This window comes from Pseudonaja textilis, chromosome 9 (genome assembly GCF_049901715.1).
Source record: "Pseudonaja textilis isolate UNSWEBS1 chromosome 9, rPseTex1.2, whole genome shotgun sequence".
Classification (NCBI taxonomy): domain Eukaryota; kingdom Metazoa; phylum Chordata; class Lepidosauria; order Squamata; family Elapidae; genus Pseudonaja; species Pseudonaja textilis.
The window spans coordinates 26,043,518-26,070,894 of NC_141998.1; the positions used below are offsets into that span (position 1 = coordinate 26,043,518).

Consider the following 27,377-nt stretch of genomic DNA (forward strand, 5'->3'; position numbering starts at 1 on the left):
CTTGATTTCAAAGAGATTCTCCCCTTCTCCCTCCTTGACTCTTGTGAGACGGCCATTATGCCAAGACGAGCGGACGTGAAATTGTATGTCGTTATTTCTTCCTGGGAGCAGCCGGCGAGTGTGCTAATCTACTCCACTTCACGGGAAGTACGGCGTTGTTGTGTGGGGCTGCTGGTTTGACCTCTACAAGGGAAGGTCTACATTAATTCTGGGCGTTACTTGACAAGAATAGTTAATGAGGATTGTTGAGTTGACCAGGACGATGACGGGGCTGGAGACTAAAGCATATGAAAAACGGTTGCAGGACCTGGGCTTGGCTGGTCTAGGGAAGAGAAGGACCAGGGGAGACAGGAGAGCAGTGTCCCAATATTTGAAGAGCTGCCCCAGAGAGGAGGAGGGGGGTCAAGCTATTCTCCAAAGCACCTGAAGGCCAGACAAGGAATAACGGATGGAAACTGAAGAAGGAGAGATTCAACCTGGAAATAAGGAGGAATTTTCTGACAGTGAAAACAAGCAACCCGTGGAACAGAAGTTGCCTGTGGGAGCTTCATCCCTGGAGGCTTTCAAGGAGAGACTGGACTGCCATTTATCAGAAATGGTGTAGAGTCTCCCGCTTGGGTAGGTGGGGGTTGGACTAGATGACACAACCCCCCCCTCGCTGTACTGTATCTCTTATCCAAAACGTCTGAAGTGCAGAGGGGCCGCTCGGTCACCACTAGATGGCGAATCAGCCGCTTAAAGGATGCAGTGAGGTAAGAGGCCATTTGCACACACACACACACACACACACACACACACACACACAACTTTTTTCAGTAAGAAGAGACCCCAGACTCTTGGAGTAGCACCTGGCTTTGTAGGAAAAAAAAATCCAAATCAAGCATTCGAAATGGCTTCTCTTAAAACAGAATTGGGGGAGGCAGAGATATGCCAGCATTTTTGTTCGTGCTTGTGGGCTCCCCGCCCCCCAATCCGCCCCAAGTGCCCTTACCAAGGAGGGTCCGGTTAATTCATTGGACGGCGGCCCCTTCATGCACCAGCGGCAACGTCAGCTGATTTGGGGGACCGCTCCAAGGGTTGGGATTCTCCGGGGTAACCGTAATGCTTCTTATGGACTATCAAACTTGTAAAGGAGCCGGCGGGGGCCTTGTGTGCAGCCTGGTGCTGAATACCAGAGCAGGAGGAAGGGGGGGACAGGGGGAGGGAGAGGGAGGGAGGGAGGGAGAAAGGGAGGGAGGGGAGAGACGGAGGGAGGGAGAGAAAGATGGAGGGAGAGAAAGGGAGGGGAGGGAGAAAAAGGAGGGAGGGAGAGAAGGGAGGGAGAGAGAAAGAAAGGAAGGGGGAGGGAGAAGAGAGGGAGGGAGAGAAAGGGAAGGAGAAAAGAGGAGAGGGAGGGAGAGAAGTAAGGGAGGAAGAGAAAGGAAGGGAGAGGGAGAGAAGAGGGAGGGAGAGAAAGGGAGGGAGAGAGAAAGGGAAGGAGAAAAGCGAGAGGAGAGGGAGGGAGAGAAGTAAGGGAGGAAGAGAGAAAGGAAGGGAGAGGGAGAGAAGAGAGGGAGGGAGAGAAAGGGAGGGGGAGGGAGAAGGGAGGGAGGGAGAGAAAGGGAAGGAGAAAAGCGAGAGGAGAGGGAGGGAGAGAAGTAAGGGAGGAAGAGAGAAAGGAAGGGAGAGGGAGAGAAGAGAGGGAGGGAGGGAGGGACAGAGGGAGGGAGAGGTGTCTGACCAGAAGCCGCTTCTGGGCCTTAGGACGGGCACCAGGGGGAAATTCTGCAGGGTTGGGGTGGGGACAGTGGTGGAAGAGCCTTGTCTCTTCTAAGCAGGGTCAGATAAATGCCTCTTTCCACTGAACACGCAGGATGTTGGGTTTTTTAATGGAAAAAAAAATGCAAATTTCATCCACTGGGGAAAGAGGTAATTAAACTGAATTGGGGAAGAGGAGGAGAAGCCAAGGACCGTCTTAGCCAGAAGCTCTTTTTCCTCCTCCTCCTCCTCCTCCTCCTCCTCCTCCTCCTCCTCTTAAAATACCTTTGAAAGGCCTCACAGGTGGCCTATTTGCGCTGAGAAGACGTTCCCAGCCCCCTTGTAAATATCCTTTGGGTAAATATTTTGACGGTCTCCGTATAAGTGGCTTCAGCCCAATCAGGCCGAAGAAGATAGACGGGGGAAAGCGAGTGTGTTTCCTTTCTACCCTTCCCGGCTTTGCCCATCCTTTCTCCGTGAGATCGTTGGGATTCCCGCGAGGACACGCGGTAAAAGTGTTGGCTGCAGATAATGCACAAGGAGAAGAAACCTGGTGGCGAAAGAGCTTCCTCATATCTTTAAACAGAGAATCTGGAGGAGACATCGTCTGTCCTCGTTTTCTCTTCACATGACCACCTGGCCACTCCTCCCAGCCACACCCACAGAACCGGTAGTTAAAAATTTTGCATCCCACCCTGCCGATTCCCACGGTTATTTTGCCTTCTGGGCCCTTTCTGAGCCAACCCCCCCCCCCACCAGGCTCGGAGGAAAGGGTCAAAGACGTTGCATTGTGTAAAAAAACGATGCAGAAAAACGATCTATGACCATTATTTATCTTTTGCTGCTGTACAGCCAGCATATTACCCACAATCTCATCATTTCAAGTCCATTAGTTTCAGTACATTTCATCAAATGTTTTCCACGAGTCCTAGACTAGATGTGTAAACAAGCCTCTTTTGAAGATAACTACATTCCACAAAGATGCATTAGCCGGTCGGGTTTCTTTCTACACCTAATCAACTCTAGTCTCAGAAAACAAAAAATCATACTCAGACCTGTTTTATTTTAGTCACTGAAATTTCGACAGGATGCCCAGCAAAGAATGGAAAATCTGCAATGGTCTAAACCGGTGTTCCTCATCAACTTTAAAGCTGGCCAGGGAATTCTCGGACTCAACCTTACAGATCTTAAAGCTGCAGGGGTTGAAAAACACAAGTCCAAACAGATAGTCTCCTGCAAGGTTGGGAAGAGCGCTGAACGGTGATTAAAGAAAAATGGGCTCAACTGAGAAACCACTGTTGATGGAAAGAACGTCCTTGCTCAGTGTCAAACAGTGGGAGAAGTGGGACAGACTTCCTGGTCCTGCTACTAAAAGTATTGCAACCCTTGTGAGTTAATGAAAGATTAGTTTTTGTTCAGTTGGTTAGCAGATAAAACCTTTCCTGAAGAAGTTCTACCAACCACCAAGGACTTGTTGGCTTCAAAGAGAGAAGATGCGGATGAGATTATCTTTTAGTTTGACTTTCATCTTTGAATGATATAGGCTTTACCGCTCATCTGGGATAATTCTGGTTTAGTTCATGTTTGTCTGTTTATCATCCGACAGACTAAAGACTGCCGACTCCATTTTGCTCAAGAACAAGACACTAATCTTCCATTGATGGATAAGGATTGTGTTACTTTAATCACTCCTCAGTGCTTTCCCAAATCTTGTAGTCTATTTGGACTACGCAAGTCAACCCTTAAGGTATTCTCCCATCCATTAAAGGGGTTGGCCACCAGACCAAATATTTACAGAATAAGAACCTTAAGGAAGAATTTCAGACATTTATGATTCCTTCAGAAGAACTTGGAGAGACAATTCCACTTTGTTTGTCTTTTACAACTTTCTCAGGTACTGCATCCGTCCAACCAAGGAAGAAATGTTCATTCCCTCCACAAGTAAATTGCTGAACATTTTTTTCCAAGGTTCTTGGCAGTTCTGGATAGAGTCCTTTGCTTCTCTCTTGTTGAGAAGCTTCTTGAGATCTCAAGGACTCACCTCAATTGAGCCTTGATGCTAATGATTCATACTGAAGATCACCCTCCTGCTCATTGACCTCCATTATCCTGCCTGGTGAGAAGTTTGAAGAGGCCTTGAGTGCTACTTCAGCTGGGAACATGAAACGGCCATTAGAGGTGGATCAACATCTCACACCTTCAGATCCCACATCATATGACTCCATAAGCACCAGGTTGCTTGGAAGGACTCTTTCAAAAGTCAACATGTACCCAAACTGGTGTCAAGGGGGGTTTTTTTGTCACTCAAGAACGGAAAAGGGCACATTGAATCCGTAACCTCAGATGAACTGTCAGCCAGATCTCCAGCATGGGACTCTCCTTGATGCATGCTTGCTATTGGTTGCCATAGTAACGGGGAGGGGCGGGGCATGGCATTTGGATTGGGGAAGTGAACTGGTGAGGTGAAGTCCCATGTGAACTGAAAGGCAGGTTTGCTCTCAAGAAGTACTGTGCTGTTGAGTGGGGTTATTTACACCCCGTCAAGGTCAACATCTAGGACTCCAGATGGTCTGAATACCTGAAGATGAGTTTCACCCAACATCACACTGGATGTTGATTGGACACTCAGTAAAGAACCCTGGGGGGAGCGATTTGGGGAAACTTTCCATTTATAACTTTCGTGCTCTTTTGAACCAGATCTTGCCTTGCTTTCGCTGCTATCACTTCACACTCAGTCAAAGCGCCTCTTCTGTACCCAGGACCGGGCTGCTGGGGGTTCGCAGGGGTTCGGGAGATCCCCTAGCTAAGATTCGGTGCAGTTCAGAGAGAACCCCAAATCCCACTCCTGGCTGGCCCCGCCTACCCCATCCACCCCCTCCCAGGAATCCCCACACGGCCTGTTTTGGATGCAAGTAAGTGCAGGGAATGTGCGGAGACTCGGGGAGGGCGAAAAATGGGCCTCCCGGAAGTTGGAGAAGGCTGAAGTGGGCCTGTTTCCAGCGTCCAGAGAGCCTCCTGAGTCCGGGGAGGCCGTTTTCAGCCTGCCGGGGACTCAAAGAAAGCCTCCAGTAGGTGAATGGCAAAAATGCCCCCTCCCCCACTGTGGTGCAGGAGGCCAACTAGGCCACGCCCACCATAGCCATGCCCAACCAGCAACCGGTCAGACAACGTTTCCCTAAAATTTTTGAAGCCCACCCCTGTCTGTCCCTCAATGAAGTTGAGGGGTTTCTTTCTTGGGATTTGAACGGAGGCAGCCTGACAGGATCTCTCTCCATCTGCACTGGTTGCCTTTTTTCCACAGCAACAAAAATGTGTCCCTCCAGCCAAGAATACCTTCTCCAAGATGCTTGGCCAACCATGGCCAAAGAACGGTTCGTTGGACAGACTTGAGGGGAGATCAACCACTCAAAACGTTCACCTACACTAGCCAGTCCCACATCACCACACATTAAGTGGACAATCCAGCGGTTGGTTTTCCTACTAGTAAGTGATAGTTGGGAAAGGAACCGAACCAAGGAATTCCATCAAGCTCTTTCTTCAACTTGTCCTACATGGAAAAAAAGAGCATTGCTGTCAGTCTAGCTTTGGTGTCAGTCAGGATAATTTATGGAGATTTCTTTCCTGGTTTGAGACTGGCATCTATACTATAACGGAATCCCTTGGCCATGCTGTGGGCCCTGGCATGTTACTTGTTGTCCTCTCGGCTATTCTGGCTCTTCATCCTTGATTGACCTGAAAGAGGCAGTGATGGAATTTTTATATCGTTGGCTTCACTTTGGTGGTCATTTTACAATGAGGTCTTAGTCAAACTTTGTGCCAGGACTCCGATAGTTATGGCCCGTTTAAATCATGAGTCTCTAGCCTGATTTTCGAAGGCTTAAAGAAGATTTATTAGGAGTAAACATGCCAGTGCTACCTGGGTTTGAGACACATCATTCCTTGTCACCCTTGACCCTGGTTTTCCCCTCACCCCCTGGGTGTATCATAATTCATATTCTCCAATGGGACACCTCCATAGCCCAGAGTCATCAATCACACTCTCCAGTTAGAATTTTGCGCTGCAGAAACTTCAGTCACCTAGTTACTATCTTTGAAAAACTATTTATGGAATGCACGTTCAATTTCCAAGCTGTTGCACTGCTCCCCTCCCCCGTTTTGCTGGCAATTCTAAAAGACCAGATAAATATTTTGAGTCGATACTTTGCTAGATAGGAACCTGTCCAATGGAGGTGAGCACGTCAAGAATGTCTTTTTTCCTTCCAAAAATGGAAGCAGAGGTTCAGAAATGATGCTGTAGCACTTTTTGAGCATTACATTGCTCACACTATCCATAAAAAGAAAAGAGTGAGCGTTACTTCCCAAGTTTGCAAGAGCTTAGTTTTTTTTTAAAAAAAAAAATTACTGCGCATAGATGCTTTAGTGCTGTGCTTTCTATGAATAAGTAATACTAGCTAATAAATCCCAGCCTCTGCATTGAATAATCCTTCCATTTCCTTTCTGGAGTTGTGCAGAAAACCCCACAAAACAGACTGCAGACAAGTGAAGGATTTTTTTTAAATAGATTAACAGAGTTGGAAGGGATCTTGTAGGCCATCTAGTCCAACCCTCCACCCAAGCAGGAGACCTTACACCATTTCTGACAGATGGCAGTCCAGTCTCTTCTTGAAAGCCTCCACGGGTGAAGCTCCCACAACTTCTGAAGGCAACTTCTGTTGCATTGGTTGTAACCATCATAAGTGTGAGTCTATTGCCAAGCACCTGGATTTTAATCACGTGACCCTTGAGGATGCTGCAACGGTCAGAAGTGTGAAAAAAAAAACCTCTCTTTCCTCAGGGCCATTGTAATTTCGAATGGTCATTAAACAAACTGTTGTAAGTCAAGGAGTATCTGTGCTAATTTAACACTGAGGCAACTGTAGGAGTCTTGAGCCGGCCTCCTTTATAGGGTGTGGATGATGTGAAAGCAATTTTATGGGTCCCACGGGGGGAAAGACGCTGCCAAGATTTGTTTCTGCCATGGTAATGGACAAAGGGGAATTATGGCAATGTGCACTTATTTTTTCATGCAATTTCTCTGTCTTTTATGCGAAGGCCCCCAACAATACCACCCAAACCTACAGTTTTAGAAACGATTAAAGACAACCTATTTCATACACCAAGATGAAAGGGAAAAAAATCTGCCAATAAAATTGGAAAGTCTGCTGAGTAGGTGAAGCACTGAATTTTAGGGTGACAATTTTCCTTCCTGCCACCCAGTTGTGTTTGCTTTCCTAGAAGCCTCTGTATTTGATTTGTGTGTGTGTGTGTGAATGTGTTCTTATCTACATGCATGCAGCAAGCCTATTTCCTGGCTTTTTACAACATCTGAAAAATGTAACAACCAAGAAGAAGAAGAAGAAGAAGAAGAAGAGCACAGGTTGTATCTTGTGAACACACATTCTCTGGCGTAATGGTGAAAGAGATAAGAACAGACAAGGAGAAGAGCCAGGAAAAATAACTACTGTGCAGGGTTGTTGTTGTTTTTTGGAAAACAATAATCAAAGTTTCAACTTGAGAGTGCAAGTGACAATCAACTGTGAGACAGAGAGAGTGCCAAAGATGTTTTAATTCTGTTGTCTTCACTCAATGAGTGTCCATTGGAACCGGTGTTCCTTAAAAGACCATCTTCAAACAAGGATATCTTCCCCATTGTACTGATGCTTATTTATTTCTAATTATTGCAATGATTTCTCAGGTCAGGCTTGATGGGTTGAGAATTCAGTGAGGTTTTGCAGGAATAATGGAACAACAGAGTTGGAAGGGACCTTGGAGGTCTTCTAGTCCAACTCCCGCTCAGTCAAGATACCCCACACCGTTTCAGACCAAAGATTGTCCAATGTCTTCTTGAAAACCTCTCCAGTGTTGGAGCATCCACAACTTCTGGAGGCAACTTGTTCCATCGATTCATTATTCTTACTGTCAGGAAATTCCTCCTTAGTTCTAGGTTGCTCCTCTCCATGATTCGTTTCCATCCGTTGCTTCTTGTCCTGCGTTCAGGTGCTTTGGAGAAGAGGTGGATGGACTCCCTCTTCTCCTTTGTAGGAGTCAACCAGCCTCCAACTTGTTTCCACGGCACTGCAGTAAGAGGCACAGGGAGTGGGGATGAGGAAACGCCTAGCGAGTCTAAATGTACGGCAACTGTCAACCTTCAAGATTTCTTTCCTTTGCTTTGCATCTCTTGGCTGCCATAGTAACAGGGGGAAGGAGGGGTGAAATAATTGTGGGAAGTGAGCTGGAGGTTTTGAGAATAAACTGCATAAGTTGTGGGGGGGAAAGTTTCTTGTTTATGCCTCTTTGCTGTGCTATGCGCAAGCGCAACTCTTTATCAAAATAGGCCAAGGTCAACAGACAGATGCCTGCATCACCACCTGAAGATGCCCCACAGGACATTATATTCAACTTTAATTGGATGGACAGTTTGAACTAATGTGGGTGGAAACATTGCCATCACTTGGTATATGGGATTTTCATGGTCAAGTCCTCAGATTCAGAGTTCCTTTGATGCTACCCCTAGATTTTCAGTAAAAGATATCTTTTCTCTAATTAACGGAGTCTAAGTGTTTCTTTCTTGGATTTTGAATGGAGCACCCACCTGACAGCAACATTTATACAGGATCAAAGCTAGAATGTGCCAACATTTATCTCCTAGCCTGATGGAAGAGCATTTAATTTTTACACAACCTTCAGGTTGTTCCAGAGCCTCCTTGAAGATGTCTAGTTGTTCTTGGAGGAGATGAAGAGAAACCATCAACCAGGAAAAAGAAGAATCCATTAGAAATCCAAGCGCATGAGATAGATGGCAGAAGCATTTAGAGAACTTCAATCATGGAATATTGCTCTGATGGTCAGATCTCATGAGAAGCTGGGTAGAAGATTGCCAAAAGGCTCAGCAGTGGCAAGTTCAAAAGAGGCAAACTCCGTCCCCAAGGCTACCAAGACAATGATACAGGTCTGCCCTTGAAGTCATCCAGACTCAAACTCAGTTTGAAAGTAGCTTCGTTTGCAAGTCAACTTTTTCTACCACAATCCTAGACTTAATGAGCCAAAAAGAGCTGACTCACTTTCTTGAGTGTTATTAGCAGCGTCCTTCTGACTTATATCAGCTCAGACCCTTGTTTGAGGTTGCACAATAGAAGCGGCACTTCTCTTTTCAAGCACCTTCCTCGTGTAACCGGCAAAATTTCCCATAATTGAAAAATTAAGTGCTGCATTATCACTGCATTTCCCCTGATGAAAAAGCCAACCTTACGTTGTTGGTGAGAGAATTTTAATCCCACCCCCAATATTCAAAACCACTTCCTATCGGTAAAGGGCGGGGGGGATAGGAAAACATTAAAAACCAAAGAAAATTAAAGTGCTTATTCAGTAAATGAGTGGCAGTTCATTAAAGCTTGCTTGTTAATTACATGATTCATAAATTTCCCCCGTATTTAACCGATGGCACCTTGGGGCTCCATCAAACAGCTGCGTGTCAGGTTTAAAAGGAGCAACGCAGAAGGAGCCCCTGGGGAGCTGAGGAATCGGGTGGGGTTTTGGGGGGCCTGGTGGGGTTGTGAGCGTTTCAAGGAAATCGAGATGCAAAGCTGATTTGAAGCTCTATGCCTGCTTGCCAGATGTTCTCCCCCTGTAAAATAGGGTGTCTCTGTCCCCACCAATACCTTAGAGTGCATTTTTAAAAATTATTCATTCATTCATTCATTATTCATTCATTCATTCATTCTCAACTCCATTCTTTGAAGTGTCTCCACCAATTTCTTAGAGTGGATTTTTAAAAATTGGTTATTTATTTATTTATTTATTCATTCATTCATTCATTCATTCAGTCTCAACTCCATTCCTTGAACTGTCCCCACCAATTTCACAGTGGATTTTAAAATTTTATTTATTTATTTATTCATTCATTCATTCATTCATTCACAACTCCATTCTTTGAAATGTCTCCACCAATTTCTTAGAGTGGATTTTATTCATTCATTCATTCATTTTCAACTCCATTCCTTGAAGTGTCCCCACCAATTTCACAGTGAATTTAAAAATTTCTTTCTTTCTTTCTTTCTTTCTTTCTTTCTTTCTTTCTTTCTTTCTTTCTTTCTTTCTTTCTTTCTTTCTTTCTTTCTTTCTTTCTCGGCTCCATTCTTTGAAGTCTCCCCACCAATTTCTTAGAGTGGATTTTATTTACATGTACTCCACGGGGAAGCCCAATTCACTTAACAACCGTGCTCCAAATTTAAGAACTGCAGTGATTCACTTAACAAACAGGGTGAGAAAAGCCATAAAATGGGGGGCAAAACTCATTTAAATGTCTCACTTAGCGACAGAAAGTCTGGCTCAATTGTAGTCGTAAGTTGAAGACTACCGGTATGCCGCTTCATAGTGCTTTACAGCTCTTCCTTAAGTCCTTTTTTGTGTCCAGGAGTGATGCTTGTGTGTGTGAGGAGAGGGAGAGGAAGGGAGGGGGAGAGAGGGAGAGAAAGAAAAAGAGAGAGAGAAAGAGAAGAGGGAGAGAGAGAGAAAGAAAAAGAGAAAGGAGAGAGAGAAAGGAGAGAGAGAGAATGTGCAAATGGAGAAGTTTGAAAAGGTGCATTTCTCAGCCCAATAGATCTTTTTTTATGTTCTTCATTATAGAAGTTCACCAACTAGTAAAATAATCTTTTTCATTGTTTCAGAATTTTGCTGCTGAACATTTTATCATCTCTTTTTCTTTTTTCCCTGCTGCTGATGAGTTATTCTGGGATGCTTCTCTACACGTTTATTGCGGGAATTATCTTTACGTTCCCGCTTTCCTGTCTGCCTCCAACAAAGATGTACTAAATGTGAGTCTATCCATAACATTAATTAAAAGCTATAAAAACAAGCCAGAAAAGGCACGAAAATGGAATTTGATTGCAATTTGAAGCAAATACATTATGCAGCATTAATTATTAACTCACAGGCTACATTTTAATGAAAATTATTATTAATATTGTTTCCACTGTTTTACTAAACCAAGTGTTTGTTTCCAATGGGGTTCTTTTTTCCTGTTTTGTGTGAAAAATACTGAAGGGTCTTATAATACATTAGAAACCAGGATATACATCACAGCAGAAGCTTCCCAATGGATTATTTCTGCTCACAGAGACCCACGGAAGAGATTTGTTAAACTTGAGGATTGCCTGTGCCATCCAGGCAGAGAGAGAAGCCATCGGTTTGGACTACATCGCCCATAATCACTTGCCAGTGGCTAAACTGACCACTACTTTTGTATGTCATCTATGACAAGAATACCATTCCTCAACATTCTCAAAAAAAAAAAAGAAGGTTATTTTTAACATGTAAATGAAGGTTCGATCCAGTGGTGAGATTCACATTTTTTTACGACTGGTTCTGTGGGTGTGGCTTGGTGGGCATGGCAGAGGAAGGATATACTACAAAATCCCCCTTCCCTCCCCACCCCACTAACCTGCTTTCCAGCTCTGTTCTCCTGTGCAGGGCAACCAAAGGAGACCCAGCCGATCAGCTGGGACTCAATGGGAGTCAGAGAAGAGATGGGGTTGGCGGGGCCAGTCAGAGGTGGGATTGGCCGGTTCTCCAAACTACTCAAAATTTATGCTACTGGTTCTCTAGAACTGGTCAGAACTGGTTGAATACCACCTCTGGTTCAATCATCCAAGTGAAAAACACCTAGAAATGTTTAATTGGGGCAACTGGACCAAAGTTTATTAAAACAGAGACGTTTCATTACTCATCCAAGTGACGTCTTCAGTCCAAATGAAGATTTGGGTAGGCATTGGAAGGAACCAGCTCTTGCCATACAGACTGCACGGGCTTTCTCCCCCAAATGAACCAGCAACGTGTAAATGAAGGTTCAGTCATCCAGGCCAAAAATAGAAGGTGAAATCATGCCCTTCACAATCACTTCATCTGTTTTTCTCACTTTCCTTTGGTCGCCTCTGTCCACATCTGGACTTTCTTAGGGCAAAAATCTACTTAGACAGATGTCATTGCATTCATGGATACCTGGGTCATGTAAACGAAACAAATATAGTCAGAATCTCTCTAGGAGCTAGAAGCAAGTTGCTTTATTCTATCCAGTCAGACAAAGCCACCCTCAGGTCGTCTGTTGCAGCCAAGACAAATTTGAGGGTATCTAAGAATATCTTCGAACCTTCTGCCACCTGTTTCTTGAAACAGGATCGAGACATCAAGTGTGAAAGATCAACAATGGGTTTTGCACCATGTGGAAAAGGACTACAGCAATTAGCCTTTTGTAGACGGCCGCTAATTAGGATTACATGCGAGCCAAAAGATTAATTCCTTCCACAAACACCAGAAAATGGCAAATCCTTTCCTATCAGGAAACTGGAAATGCCAAATTTGCGGAGAGGCAGATGAAACATCTTGTTCTTATCAGCTGTCTGGTTCGGGTTTTGTTTGAGTCTAAATAGATGCACTCCACCCTACAAATCAATTTGCCACCCTCTTAATTAAAAGACTCAAACACCATGAATGTCAAGGCGCTTTGTTGTCCTCTTGCAATAAAAGCAAAGGCAATGTTACCCCTTTCCTGCCCAGCCACTCCTGGGGGATTTATTCACCTGGCTCCAAAGAGAGACAGGTCAGCCAAGGGACAGAGGAGGTGAATCAGCTTTCAGAAGGGACAGGAAGAAAAACATGGTCACCATATACATTGTAAGATCATAGCTCCCAGTCAAGGCTGACTTGATTTCTCTCTCTCTCTCTCTTCTGAGAAGGGCTTTGGCGATAGATGGTTCTGGAAAACCATCTATTGACAAAATCAACCATCCACAAAGAAGAGGGAGTCAAGCTATTCTCCAAAGAACCCAGAAGGCAGGACAAGAAGCAATGGATGGAAAATAATCAAGGAGAGAAACAACTTAGAACTAAGGAGGAATTTCCTGACAGTGAGAACAATTAATCAGTGGAACAGAAGTTGCCTCCAGAAGTTGTGGATGCTCCATCACTGGAAGTTTTTAAGGAGAGGTTGGACAACTATTTGTCTGAAATGGTGTAGGGTTTCCTGCCTGAACAAGGGGTTGGACTAGAAGACCCCCAGGGTCCCTTCCAACTCTGTTATTCTGTTAAAACTTTCTCAGTTCTCTAGGTGGTGGGCACGCAGTTCTCCAAACTTTTTAAAAGTCTTAAATGTAGACCTTTCGATATTTTGCAAAGGAAATGAGGGTGTGTCTATAGCAGTCTCAGATTTGCCACACAACACCCCCTCTTTGCTATGGAAAAGAATCCAAGTGGGGCAGCCGAGAGAAAAGTTTAAATTTCTGAATTCACAAAAAGCATTTCATTCTTGGTTACTGAATTAATATAAGTTTGTGCAATATACTGAGTTATCCTTCGGCCAAACATCCTGGATTTGTGCGTAATCTGTAAGCCAGGGTTTTAATGCAGTTTGAAACTGGTTAAGCCTGCTGTGGGCCTATTCCCATAACAGACTGAGTTCAGTCAGCCTGCTAGCAAATCTAAGCTCTTTATTTGTGGTTTTGGCAGCACACAATCGCTTTTAGAGTCAAGAACCGATCATTTCGGAGAGTCCTCATTCAGGTGCCTGGATGCTTGCACCAGGAATGTCATGGTAAAGCTTTGGGGTATCTTTGGACCTTCTCATTGTCCGGGCAAAGGCAGAGAGCATGGCTTCTCTGCTGCACTTCACCAGGATTTGAGAAATTTCTATTCTTGGTGGCCATCTCTGTCCCACTTTCTCTAAGGTGGCTTTGGGGGTGCTTGTTCAAGTTTTTTTTCTTGGAAAACTGGGAAATGTAGGTGATCCCACAACACAAATGATTGGGTGGAGTTGACTTGATTCTGGCCATGGATGAGCCATGTGCTCTTGAAAGTAACAACCCAAGGTAGAACAGCCTGGATCCAACAAACCATATTTTGTGGCCATGCTACTCAGAAGTGCTCTAACCCACCAAGACCATTAAGTATAATGGAGGAACTGTCACTACAAAGAGGTCCTAAAGGTTGAAGACAATCTAGGGGAGAGAGCCATCTGAGGAAGGTCAACCATAGCTTTGTTTCTACATCATACAAGAAGAGGAACCTGGACAATGGAGAAGGTTGCCCAAGAACCTCCAAGTTTGTTCTTCCCAAGAGCGCCTGAGATGGCCATGGTTAGACTCCACTGTTACTCACCGCTCAGATTTACAAATAAAATCTCAGGAAAACCCATTTCCATGCCATTTTATTAGTTGGCTTGTACAGTTTCTGTAGCATCTTACAAAAATACTGTGAATTTGGTAAAGGATAGCAATAACAGCATCGGCCACAGATGGATTGACCATTCTTGCTAATGACTTGACGATATTATTTTTTCCTAGAGGGAGAGGTTGAAAAGGTTTCAGCAGTAAGTAGTTTTCTCATCACCCCAACCAGGGCTAACGGACCACATGGAATTTTTTGATCCAACTGTCAGCCACCATTTTGTAGAGAAAAGATAAGACATCTAAGGAGACCTGGCTATCACACAAGCATTCAAGATAGAAATATGAGGAAGATCTACATGGATCTTTATTTGGTTTCTTTAAGAAATTGTCAACAATTTGGAAAGTCAACGAAGGATGTCAATACTTCTTAAAATTTAACAGAAGATCTGAGGGAGGAAAAAACCAAAATAAAACTCCTTCAACCTGCAACTGTGTTGTTTAGATTTTTCTGCCCTAAAGAAAATGAGTCTCAATTTTTTTTCCTAAAACACTTCTTGAAAACACCAAGGCCCAGATGTTCTGCTTTAAGGGAAATACAATCTTGACAGAAGTGAAGTCAGCTCGCCAAACAAAAATCATGTCTGAGGCAGCTTCATCAAAATAACCTTTCCAATGGCTTCTTCTCCTGCGTGGGTTGACTTGCAAAGTTGCACTACATTGGGAACAAAGCAAGTGGAATCCTGAAAAGTGTCAGTGTGTCACCTGTCTCAACAGGTGTGCCCACCAAGCAGTGCAGATGATGCCAGCTAGATCTTTTCTGATCATCCAAGAGATGTAGGGTACATTACATCACTAGGGGCCAGGTCTCTCCATCTGCGTCACCCCTTCTAATCTTCCTTCTGACAGATTCCCTAGGACAGAAATAAAATCTACGATAGTCTAGACCAGAGGTCGGCAACCCGCGGCTCTGGAGCCGAATGTGGCTCTTTCATCCCTCTGCTCCCTGTCACTGGTCAGCTCCACAATTGATAGGGTTTTCAGTTAGGACAAGTAGAGGAAAAAGGTCACCACAGACTCTATGGTGGGGGAACGGGACTTCTGATCAGCTCCAGAATTGAACAGGGGGCTTCCGCTTAGGACCTTTGTGGCTCTCTGAGTGTTTAAGATTGCCGACTCCTGGTCTAGAACAAAGAAAACTATATCTGGTTCTTTAAAAAAAAACAGAAAATTCTCTTTATTGTCATCTAGTTGGTTTTCACAACCCAGATATAAGCCTAACCCAGGAGAGAAAGGAAAGCTCATCCTTTGCATTTATTTTAATCACAGTTTATTCAAAAGGTGGCTTGTTGTCTAACTGATCTACCTGGCACTTACATTGCCAAGATCTCCTTCTCTTACTGGGACTAATTTCCTTGGAATTTCAGGCAGAGAATTTTCTTCTCCATCTTTTTAACCGATTCTTTTAAATCCACAGGGGTTTTAACTTGGGGTTAACATGGATCTTCTGCATATATACAAACCACATAGTTTACCTTTGAGCTAACACTTTGGCTTGGTTGAGATTTCTCCAGATGTTAATTCAGTATTAGTGCCTGACAAGGGCCTTGTAGTCCATATCTTTCCATCCATCCTTCCCTCCCTCCCTCCCTGTCAGATCTGATTTGTTCTCCACGAAATTCATTCCTGGAATCGAATAAGTTTCTTTCAACCACATATATGCTGGTGTATGTGAGCAGAGATGGCTTTTTTAATTACAATGCATTCCATGCAAAATAAGATTGATTGGTTTTTCACTTTTTTTTGGCTTGGGCTTCTGCTCAGTTCATTCTATTTAATTGTATGTACATTGGCATCATAGAAAAAAAACAACTTTGCTTCTCCCATGCACCCTGAGATTTCATTCTCTCACAACTTTCTCCTCTTCCCCTATTCTTTTACATGTCTGGTGGCAATGGCGTTGCGACTACTCTAAGCCATGACAGCAGCTGCATGATTTGGCCTCTGCAGTTTGATGGACTTCACAGTGTCCCTGAAGTCTGAAGGCAATGCCAACAGAGACAATTCCTGGGAAAGCTGTTTCTTCCTCAACGAAGGAGTCTTCCTCCTGGTGTGAAGCAGACACGAATGGGTGCATCTTTGGTGAGAAATGGACCGTAAGAGCAAGGCGTGAGCAAGTCATGGTCTCTCCTTCTTGGGCTCAGCTAAGATTGGTAATGAACCCCCTTGGAGATCTTCTTCATCCCATGCAACTCTTGGTGGTGAGACTTGGCTTGCTGGCTTTCTCCTTTCAGCCGAACCCAAAGGTTGCATTTGAAGCAAACGTCCCCATCCGAGTCTCCCCGAGTTTCAATGCTTCTTTGAGTGCAAGGCAACCTTGGACCATGACAGCTGTGGTATCCCAGTTGTAAAAATATATTGGCATGGCACTCTCAAACTGGGTGCTCCAACACACGGCCTTAATCCAGCCGGGGGATTCAGACGACTGATCCTCAGGCAGAGATTAGCAATGAAGAATCTTCATAAAAGCTTTCCGGAACTCGATGTTGAAGGTGGTGTAAATGATAGGATTGACTGCGCTATTCACGTATCCAAGCCACGTGAAGGCATTGTACATGACCTGTGGGATTTCACAGTTGCAGTGCATGTTCATAATGTGGGTGATGAAGAAAGGGAGCCAACAGATGATGAAAACACCTGCAGGAGGACCAAGAAAAGAGGCCGTGTTAGCAGCGCAACCAGTCAGGTCTGCCATCGTAATCACCTGAGCCTTGCTTTGCGTCACTGGGTTCCTTACATAAATGCAGGGAGTCGGTTGACAGGAACCACAGGTGCCAATCTGGAACAGACTGGCAAATCCCAGGACGTGAGCATGAGACTAGAATGCAAAAGTCTACCCAAGAGGTGCCAAACCTTAAGACTGTTACCAAAACACCTACTCTGAATATAATTGGACACTAACGAGTTGGTCAATGAAGGGAGGATCTGGGAGAAGAGGAAAAAGCAGGGTTTATGCAGGAATAGCCAGATCCAGCTTTTCTTATGCTATAACCACCTGGCTTTAGTAAGAGTATGCCTTTTGCTACAAGTGGAATCGAGGGTCTTACTTTTTTAAAGGTCCAGGCTGGGACAAGCCTGACACAACTGTTGAATGCATCTCCCTGCCTACCTCCTACTTGGAGACATCATAGCTACAACAGGGAACAATAGCCAATGATTTGGGATTGGAAACTGGCACATTTGTTTGAACAAATATTCCACGTAACAACTAGCGATGAAGTTCTTTGTTTATGTTATGGAGTGAGAAACACTTCCCCCTCCCTGCCTCAGATTTCTAATTTTCCATTCTATAAATCCAGTGAAATGCTGAAGCTGTAGCTTCCACAAGGGAGGTTGGATCAAGCTCTTACCAAGCACAATGGCAAGCATTTGAGTGGCCTTCTTTTCCTTCTGTTGTGAAAATTTCCTTCTGCTCATAGTTTTGAGGGAAGTCCTGGTTTTGCCATTGGGCATCGTCTGAATCTCAAAGACCTTGGCTGTTTTGGAATTGTCTATGGTATGCCCATTCTTCTGCATGTCAAGGGGGCTGTTTTCAGGGGACGGTGGAGTTAAGTTGGCACAGGGGGTGGAAGCAGCTGGCTCAGCTGGTTCCATGTCACTTGGCAGAGGTGGCTGAACGTTGTTCTTTGGTGGGCTGGTACTGGTGGCCATCTCCATCTCCCCCATGTCATCCATGGCCTCCTGCATAGTGATCAGAAACATTGGGCTGTATAATCAAACACCAAACAACATTAAATAAATACCGAGACAAGGACAAGAAAAATACGAAGAAGAAAATCTTCTTCAGTGAAGCCAATGAATGCAAATTTCTTTTACCAAGGTGCCAAGTAGAACATGACTAATAGAAAGGAAAAATGGTGGAAATGTAGCAGCAAAACAGGGCCAATTCAATGGACCTGTTGAGAGCATGCTAGTCACAAGGGTGACTCCTGTTCAGAAATAAATAAACCAGGGTCAAACCCTGTTGGAAGTTGTCCTCAGTGACATCAGTGAGGGTCTGTGACTTCTGGAATTACAAATATTAACAGCAGAAATGGAAAACTTTTGAACAACCTGGAACCAACGTCTCTGGTTTTTCCTCCTGGTGTTTTGGGGGACCCAAATAGAAAAACTTTTAAAGAAGTCAGTTTCCTCTGCGCTGAGGCAGAAAAGGAGACTGAAGGCAACATAATAGTCTGAGGGTAGTTTGGAGTAAACTCCATGGGGTCATTCTATGGGGTCTCTGTAAGAATGAAAGAAAGCCATCAAAGGACACAGCGGGGAGAAAGATTAAAGTATCTTCTTTTCTATATTAGGCTCCAGAAAGGCAAACATATTTTGGGGGACACAGGGGAAATCACCCATGATTGTTGTGGGAAGGAACTGAGGTTTGTCATGGGTAGAGCACAAAGTCCTGCTAGACGTTGAAGGCTTGTTACAGTTTTGTATACCAATGGATATGCCACCAGCTCCTATTTTGTGGTTGGGGCATATCCATTCAAAGCCAACATTTTATGCAGCATCTGTGTAGACTTGGGGTGCTTGGCATGGACACTCACCACTTTGCCCTTATGAGCAGGGAAGCTCCCATTGCTCTTCACAACGAGCGTGCAGAGCCTGACATCTCCTGGATGAGTGCATTTCTCCTGAAGAAGAAGAGGAAAGAGAAAGAGAGAGGAAGAAAGAAAGAAGAGAGGGATGGTTGGCATAAGACAGCAATTATCCCAAGTAGAACCAAGGACGAAGATCTGGAGATCAGGAAAGAAGGCAAGGAACAGGGAAGAATTTTCCCCACAAGGAGAAACAATGCTACAGATAAGACAGTTAATCAATCTGGCAAAGTACCCTACTTAATTCTGAAGCCAACATTTCCATGCGTGGCCGCTGCCTGTTCTGTGCCCTGGAGAAACATCTCCTTGCAGCCACCTTCACACGAAACACCGTTGATTTGGGAGGAGACCCTAAGAGTGAGGAAACCCTTAGGGTGGAAATCGTAACTGGAGGATTGGGGCCGAGAAGATGGATATTGGAAAGAGACAGCTGTGATTACCTTCAATGGAGCCTGCGTGTCGGCGTCCAGGCCCACATGGCTGGCGATGCGTTTGGTGTTGACCCGTTTTCTGCGTTTCCGCAACACTATATAGATCTGCACGTACACCAGCAGGGTGACAATGAAAGGAACGTAGAAGGAGACGATAGAAGAATACACAACAAAGGCAGGGTTGGCAATGATACACTCATTCTTCTCTGGAAGACACAAGAGAGGGCAGGAATGTTGCCCCAGCCATTAGGAGCTACAGTCAGCCTGGGTGTCCGGTGAGCTGTGGGTGCAAGTAGGGCAACAGGAGTTCCTTTGGAAATGGAATCCCATCTTCACCCTTTTTTTCCGAGGAATGAATGAGGTGTTTCCATTTGAGGGAGAGAACTGTGGAACAGCTACAGCTTTTACTCAGATTTAAATAAAGAGCAACGGTGAATTGGAGGAGGGGGCAAAAGCTTCCCCGGCTCACAAACAAGGCTTTTTAAGGGGTGGCAAAAGCCACCAGGGCCGCAACAGAACTAAAACCAGCAACTTTATTCTCTACTACCTATATTACAAGAACCCCCCCAGGCTGCTTGCTTCCCCCCGGGAACCCCCAGATAAGGCTTCATGCATTTGGGGGAATATCAAGCCTATGCCACTCGCAGCTATGCAAGGACTCCAAACTAGATCCTCGTTTGACTCCTCCTTCCAGCCAGGCTGGCAGTTTCCCAACACTTTCATGGCTGGACAAGTGAAAGTGCCCCTTCCCCACCCCCACCCCATCATTTACAGTGATGTCAATCAAACGTAAACCCAGAATAAGAATATCTTCAACTAGAACAAGCTGCGTTTTCAACTTGAGAGGGTTAGAGCGAGTGGTGGCAAAAGGGCCCTGGCAGGGGACACCCGGGAGTTTGCCAATTACAGCCCGGTGTGACCAAAAGACTCAGAAGAACTATTGACCACCTTTGCAATGAGTCTTGATTTTTCCTGGCTCTGGGGATTTCCTCTTGGCACATTTCTTTCCTACAGCATTTCTTCTCTCAGTTCGGTAAGAAAAGCATGCGATATTCAGGGCAGAGACCGGAACCCCTAAAGGGAGCTTGAATTCAACCCCAAGAGAGTATCTTGCCCTCTTGCACACCTGTGTTGTTCAGCCCAAACATCAGAGGGCAGGAGATGGCGAAGGAGAGGACCCACACCACGGCAATCATCCCAGTGACTCTGCGCTTGGAGCTGTAGCGGGTGTTGTACAGCATGGGCATGGCCACCGCAGTGTACCTGTGGGAAAGGACACGACAACAACAGGGGGGGCATGGGGAGCCCGTCCCACCTCTTGAAAGCAACCAAGAGAGGAGACCCTTTTCTCCCGGGATGTGGGTCCAGAGTTGGCAAGGATGAGGAGAGGAAAAAAAAAAAAAAGTGAGGGAAGCTGGAGGCCTGGCCTGGCAAACCCAGAGGGCATGTCTCACCTGTCAATGCTGATGGCGCAGAGATTGAGAATGCTGGCTGTGCACATCATCACATCCAGGGTGACAAAGATGTCACAGTGGATGCGGCTGAAGCGCCACTCGCCGACCACCTGGAAAGAGAAGAGAAAGCAACAAAGGAGCCCCATCAGGCTAAAGTTCAAAAAGGCTGAGCGTGGATCAAAGGTGTGCGTGGGTGTGCATGCCTGTGTCCGTGCAAAAATGGGGGATTCATTCGCTTTTGCTGAATCTTTTATTCTGACTTTGGCTGCCATCCTGCCAGCGGCATCAGGTAAATATTTTACCAGCATTGGCTGGACGAAAGAGTTTCTGCTCTGCAACTATAATGGCCACTGGAAATGAATGTGGTGAAGGACCAGGACCTCCTCACTCCGCCCCCAAAGCACCCTCCCACTGGCCTGCCTTCTGCCCATGTCCCCAGAGAAAAGTCCGAGGCATTTTGGTTCATGGGATGCCTTTGATTTTGATCAGCCTTGCCATCTCTGGGAGGCCATCCCCCCCTCACCAGCCATGCCATGGAGATAAGGCATCAAAGGAGGAGGAAGAGGAGGAGGAGGAGGAGGAGGAGGAGGAGGAGGAGGAGGAGGAGGAGGAGGAGGAGGAGGAGAAGAAGGAGAAGAAGAAGAAGAAGAAGAAGAAGAAGAAGAAGAAGAAGAAGAAGAAGAAGAAGAAGAAGAAGAAGAAGAAGAGGAGGAGGAGGAGGAGGAGGAGGAGGAGGAGGAGGAGGAGGAGGAGGAAGCCATCCCATTCCTGTTTAGACCTTCAGGCTCTCATAAAAACCGACTTGCAAATATGGCTTGCAAACCCCATCTTTTGAAATGCAGAAAAGCAGAATGTGAATTGCTTATGGCAATGAACCTGTTGTTTTCGCTCCCTGCGTGTCTCCCACAGATGCATTCCTAATCACGCAACCACATCCATGTTCGCCATGCTTCATGAATGCAACCCAGCCATCCAAGCATGCATTTTCCCGACAAGAAACAACTACGGCTGAAAGTGCACAATCCTCTGCGAAATAGTTGTGAGTGGGCTTGGGGTACAGATGCTTTATTAGCCTTGGCTGGTGGAGGCACCAGGAAACATTGCCTGGGCTTGGAAGCTGAATAAGGTTCGCATTCCGAAGACTGGTTACTGTCCCAGGGAAATCCCAGCCTGCTTGCTAGATTGGGAAGTCCCCCAAAATTAGATGATGTAATCCTGTCACGAAAGGTCCTGTGGTTTGCCTGGATTCACCAGAGGCTTTGCTCCATTGGAAGGAAGCCTGACCTCTGGAGTTAGTCTTCCTCTCCCAAGAAGAGAACGTCCAGGGGTGCAGACCTGACATTTAACCAACAGCCTTCAAGAGACATTTCACATCACCGTTATATTTTTCTTGGTTGCCCGCATTTTCTCTATGGAATTTCCTGCTGCCAAAGGAACCTCCATGGAATGCCTACAATGGGCCTCTGCCAGGCCTCTGCCTCCAGAAGTTGCAATCGTGGCCTCCTTACCTCCATGTAAACCACCCATGGCATCACCAGCGTAGCCACCAGCAGGTCAGCCACAGCAAGGCTGACGATCAGGTAGTTGGTGGTGGTCTGCAGGGCTTTCTCCTTGGACACAGCCATGCAGACCAGCACGTTGCCAAAGACGATGACAAAAATGAGGAGGGTGAGCAGCATGGCATAGTAGTTGTACTGGGTGGGCTTCTGCTCCAGGCTGGAGCCGTTGAGAGTCCTGTTTTCATAGCTGTCGTTGTACCAGGAGATATTTGGGAAATCCATGGAGAAGAAGCACCCTCAGTTTGGACACCTGCTTGAGATGAAGGAGTAAGTCAGGGCGTGTTTGGGTAAGTATGAGCCAGCCGTGTGCAGTGGCAGCCTAAAAGCCTATGCAATCCCAAACTGCGTTAATAGAGGGATACAATCAAGATTAAGGGAGGTACTAAGACCACTCTATAAAGCCTTAGTAAGACCACGCCTAGAGTACTGCATCCAGTTTTGGTCACCACACTATAAAAAAGATGTTGAGGTTCTAGAAAAAGTGCAGAGAAGAGCAACCAGGATGATTAGGGAACTGGAGGCTAAAACATATGATCAATGGTTGCAGGAACCGGGCCTGTCTATTCTAGGGAAGAGAAGGACCAGGGGAGACAAGGATAGCAATCTTTGAGGGGCTGCCACAGAGAGGAGGAAGGGGTCAAGCTATTCTCCAAAACACCTGAAGGTCAGACAAGGAATAATGGATGGAAACTGATCAAGGAGAGATTCAACCTGGAAATAAGGATAAATTTTCCAACAGTGAGAGCAATCAACCCATGGAACAGACGTTGCCTTAGGAAGTTGTGGGAGCTTCATCACTGCAGGCTTTCAAGAAGAGACTGGATTGCCATCTGTCAGACATTGTGTAGGGTTTCCTGCTTGGGTGGGAGGTTTGGACTAGATGACCTATTGGGTCCCTTCCAATTCTGTTAATCTGCTAAAACTGGGCAGGTCTCTATTCATGACCCAACACAGCCTCCCCCTTTCTTGGGGCACAAAGGTTCCAGAGTGCAATTATTGTACATGACTATTTGGATTGCTTACATCCTGCGACAGTATCTGTAACACCATCAAATCTGCCTATTCCAAATCCTTGGGAAGGACTTAATAGATGGATTTAAAAAAATGCCAAATCCTGTCTGTACATCTGCTGATTGTGCGACAAACCCAAATAATAATCCCCAAACATCTGGAGCACCACTTGAACATCAGCAGCATTGACAAAATCCCCATCGGTCAATTGCAAAAGGCAGTTTGACTTGGAACAGCTGATATCCTGCAATAATATCTCTAATGCCATCGAATAAAAATGTCTAACTACCTCGGGTCCTTGGGAAGGTCTCAGGAGGAGGATAAAAATGACAAATCCAGTCTGAACATCTGGCTGACTGCGCGACCACCCGTAATAATAATCATTATTACATGTATTTATATATTTGTTCCATTCATGTAGCCCTGCAGCGAGTTACTGAATCCATTTTCTGGATGTGTACAAGCCACTAAACCATCAACATAACTAGACAGACTCAGTTCACATGACCTAATACAAGCTGCGTGAAAGCAGTCACTAAGCCTTTGTCAAGTTGTGAATTATGGTTTTAATGCATTGCATTAATTTATCACTAGTGAGTAGCTGAGAGTAAGTTTTCATTAATTTCAGTTCCTCAGGACTTTTCTTTGAGTGTTTAGACCAGTGAAGTCATAGGAGACAGACACACACACACACACACACCACACACACACACGCACACCTATTATTACTACTTACTATTACTCCTACTCCTGTTGGTGTGAGCTAGAAAATCCTTTAAATCTTGATACTTCTTTGCAAAAGCAAAAACTTTTAGCTATACAATTTAGGATGAACCCCCTCTGAATGGTGTGGGAGTAGGAATGGATTTCCAGAGGAAAAAAATGCAGACTACAGGAACCATTTGCACCACTCAGGTGACCCTGAGGACACAGATAAACCTCCAAGTGGCCTCAGTGACTCTCTAAAAAGGATGCAAATGATCAGTTCTGTCTGCAAGGAGTATAAATCCTTCCATTCCCCACTATCCTATCAAGAGCTGAAGAAGCTTCTTGGATGAGAAGCGAAACGTCCTCACAGAAAAAACAAGGAAGTCCAGCTGCCTCCCGAAAAAGCACCTTTGGAATGACTTCTTTGCAAGTTTAGATCGTTGTATATGCACACACCTGGAATTTAGGGAACACTTTTGCATTTAATGAATAAATGCTCCAATCCTTTTGGTATGTCTTGTCAGAAGGAAAGAAGTATTAAATCTTTTTTTTTTTTAAGTTTTCTTTCTGTTCGGAAAAGTCTGCCAGCAGATCCTCTCCCTGATAGTTTGAGAAGTTGACATAATAGCCAACAGATGTTGCCACCCAAGTTTGATGCTGTCTTGATCTCTAGTTAGCTTTTGATGAGTTCAAGCACTAATTAAGCACTAGTCATTAAACAAAATTGTTTTCCAAAGGTTGACGCTATGACACTCAACGCCTTCACATAATTATAAGACGTCACCGAGGGGAGAGGAATACATTTTGTTATTTGCAATTCTACAGCTTCAGTTGATGGGTGAGGAGCTGCTTTGGAGTAGGATCACAAAGTCTGTTTATTTTTCTACACCCCAGTCCATTAAACCCATTAGTCTTTGGGCAGACATCAATTTGAGAACAGAGAAGCACTAACCATCAACTCCGTTTGGTACAGTGTTTTTTTTTTAAAAGCAATGCATACAGTACTTTACTAGTATGGGGCTAATTAAAAAAAGAAGAAGAAAGAAATGATTAAAAGAATAAAAATACCCATTGTGTTATAAAGGCGTAGCAATTAAGATCTTCCCATACTATGAAAAAGGTTGTTGGGTTAAAACTTAGAAGAAGTTTTGACAGGCAATATGGTGCAGTGGTCAAAGTTTTGGAGGGGAAGACCCCCATTGTATCCCTCCCTCCCTCTGGTAGCCATGAAAGCTTCTGGAGTGACTTTGGGCAGATTCGTAGAAAATACCTGCCATGGCGCAGAGAAATTCCACGCAGATTGATCAGATTGGAAAGGCCATCCCTGTTCATTTTGCTCCAAATGGGATTAGATCTTCCCTGAAGGAAAGCAACTTGGACCCAGCATTGCTCGATCTTTCCCCAGGTTGAACCAATGCCAGGACTCGGGTGGGTGGGTGGGGGGAGTCCCATTAGATAAAGCCTGTCTCAGTGTCCCTTCCCTCATCCAAGAGGTCTGCGGCCGCATTCCCTTCTTCGGCTGGTCTTTCAAAATATTGCAGAAATAATAGACGGATCGCTGCATGACCAACCTTCCTTTGAAATCTTCCTCTTACCCAGACGACTCTCAACTTTCTCTTGAATTAATAAATGGTGCTGCTTTTCGCATCTCCTCAGCAATCTAATTGCATCTCATAACTGTCAAGGGAGCTGGCATATGAAGAGTCAGGCAGGGCGTGAAACAAAGGATCGGATAGCCAGATAACAGTTGGATGTAATTTTTGTGCTTCTTGAAGTTACACTAAGCACTTCACCCTTGAGCTCCTACAAATGTACAAGGAGCTCCCCTCTTTAAAGAAATGGCTCCGTCAGTAAGAAATGGTGGATCAAACGTCTCAACTGCGGGAGATAAAATGGTTATTATTTCCTCATTAAATTGATGGAAGTGTTTGCATAGTACTTCTCCTCCCCAACAATACCTAAGCAATTTACAATAATAAAGGACTATTTTGCAATGCAAAGAGAATAAAAAACAAAAGGATACTTTAAAAAGATGTGTGCTGACAAGATGTCGGGAATAGAGAAGGTTGTCATAAGATGGAAGATATAAAAAGAAGTCTAGAACATCTTAACATTGGGAGGGGTGAATTTGGCGGGCGGGACAGTTTTCATGAAGTTTATGATCTGTAGTCTGTCCTCCTAAAGAACTGAGCTGCCTGTGGGAAGCCACTAAAACTGGAGGCAGATAACTTAACTACCTAGCACTGATGATGTTACCTGGTTGGGTAATGAAACGTCTACAAACAAACGAACAAGATTAGAGAGCATCAAGGATCCCACAGTTCAACATTGAACTACAGACATTTTCTTTTGTGGGTAAGTTAACCTTCTCTCAAGTCCCTTCAAACTTTAACTGCTGCTCTCTACAGCTGTTGTGAAAGCTATATGGATCAGAGGTGGTATTCAGCCGGTTCTGACCGGTTCTAGAGAACCGTTAGCAGAAATTTTGAGTAGTTTGGAGAACCAGCAAATGCTCTGACTAGCCCTGCCAACCCCATCTATTCTCTGTTGCCTGAGTCCCAGCTGATCGGCTGGGTCTCCTTTGGTTGCCCTTCACAGGAGAACAGAGCTGGAAAGCAGGTTAGTGGGGTGGGGAGGGGAGGGGGATTTTGCAGCAAGGGTCTTCAAACAGCTTGAAGACTTGTGGACTTCAACTCCCAGAATTCCTCCTCCTGGCATGTTAGCTCAGGAATTCTGGGAGTTCCACAAGTCTTAAACTTGCCAAGTTTGAAGACCCTTGTTTTACGGTATCCTGCCCCTGCCACGCCCACCAAGCCACACGATGCCCACCAAGCCACGCCCACAGAACCGGTAGTAAAAATTTTTGAATCCCACCACTGACATGGATGGTCCAATTGGAGCATGGAGCCACCACGAGTTGAGCTTCATTTGTGGGAATGTACAACACCTCCAGTCCCAACGGGAGGACGAATTCATTGATCAGAGTTTAGATGCACAGATCACAAACATTTGACAGGCAACAGCTGTTTAGGATCTCTGTCCTGCCAACAAGCCAATAGGGAAAAAAAAGCCTCCTTCATCCAACAGGGAGAAAAATTATTGTTTCAGTGTTGACTAGCAACTGTAAAAATATGGGCCAATTTCCAGTACTTGTAAAACTTTGTCTCAGTGACAGAAAACTGCCATGGGGTTGTTGGCTTTAAACTGAAAGTCGACTTTGTGAGCAATTCTGACATGTCCTCACTTGAGAATAACAACAGGACAAGGAGAGAGCAATGGCTACTCTGTTGGTAGTAGAAATGCAAACTGGTAGGAGGTTGAGGGAAACCTGTTGCCTCTCCTAAACCACCAGATGGTCTGTATGTATCGTTAAGAGCCAGTGGTTAGAGTGCAGTACTGCAGGCTGTTTCTGCTGACTGCCGGTTACCTGCAATTTGGCAGTTCAAATCTCACCAGGCTCAAGGTTGACTCAGCCTTCCGTCTTTCTGAGGTGGGTGAAATGAGGACCCAGATTGTTTAGGGGCTGTAAAGCACTGTAAAGTGGTATGTAAGTCTAAGTGCTATGTCCTTCCTTCCTTCCTTCCTTCCTTCCTTCCTTCCTTCCTTCCTTCCTTCCTTCCTTCCTTCCTTCCTT

The 27,377-nt window shown here is 45.1% G+C and overlaps 1 protein-coding gene across 2 annotated transcripts in view; it reads right to left on the reverse strand.

Annotated features, from left to right (window-relative positions):
• Positions 1-12,980: 12,980 nt before the first annotated feature.
• DRD2 (dopamine receptor D2) overlaps positions 12,981-27,377 on the reverse strand; it is a 41,445-nt gene continuing 27,048 nt past the window's right edge. The window contains exons 2-8 of one of the 2 annotated variants that reach the window (XM_087939243.1): positions 21,974-22,274; positions 20,466-20,575; positions 20,138-20,274; positions 19,021-19,217; positions 18,530-18,616; positions 17,342-17,672; positions 12,981-16,628 (exon numbers count right to left, since the gene is read on the reverse strand). In XM_087939243.1, coding sequence (XP_087795369.1) covers positions 16,435-16,628; positions 17,342-17,672; positions 18,530-18,616; positions 19,021-19,217; positions 20,138-20,274; positions 20,466-20,575; positions 21,974-22,246 — 1,329 coding nt within the window. In that variant the 5' untranslated portion in view covers positions 22,247-22,274 and the 3' untranslated portion in view covers positions 12,981-16,434. Of the gene's footprint in view, positions 16,629-17,341; positions 17,673-18,529; positions 18,617-19,020; positions 19,218-20,137; positions 20,275-20,465; positions 20,576-21,973; positions 22,278-27,377 lie in introns of both variants that reach the window. The other variant, XM_087939244.1, reaches the window with a different exon arrangement.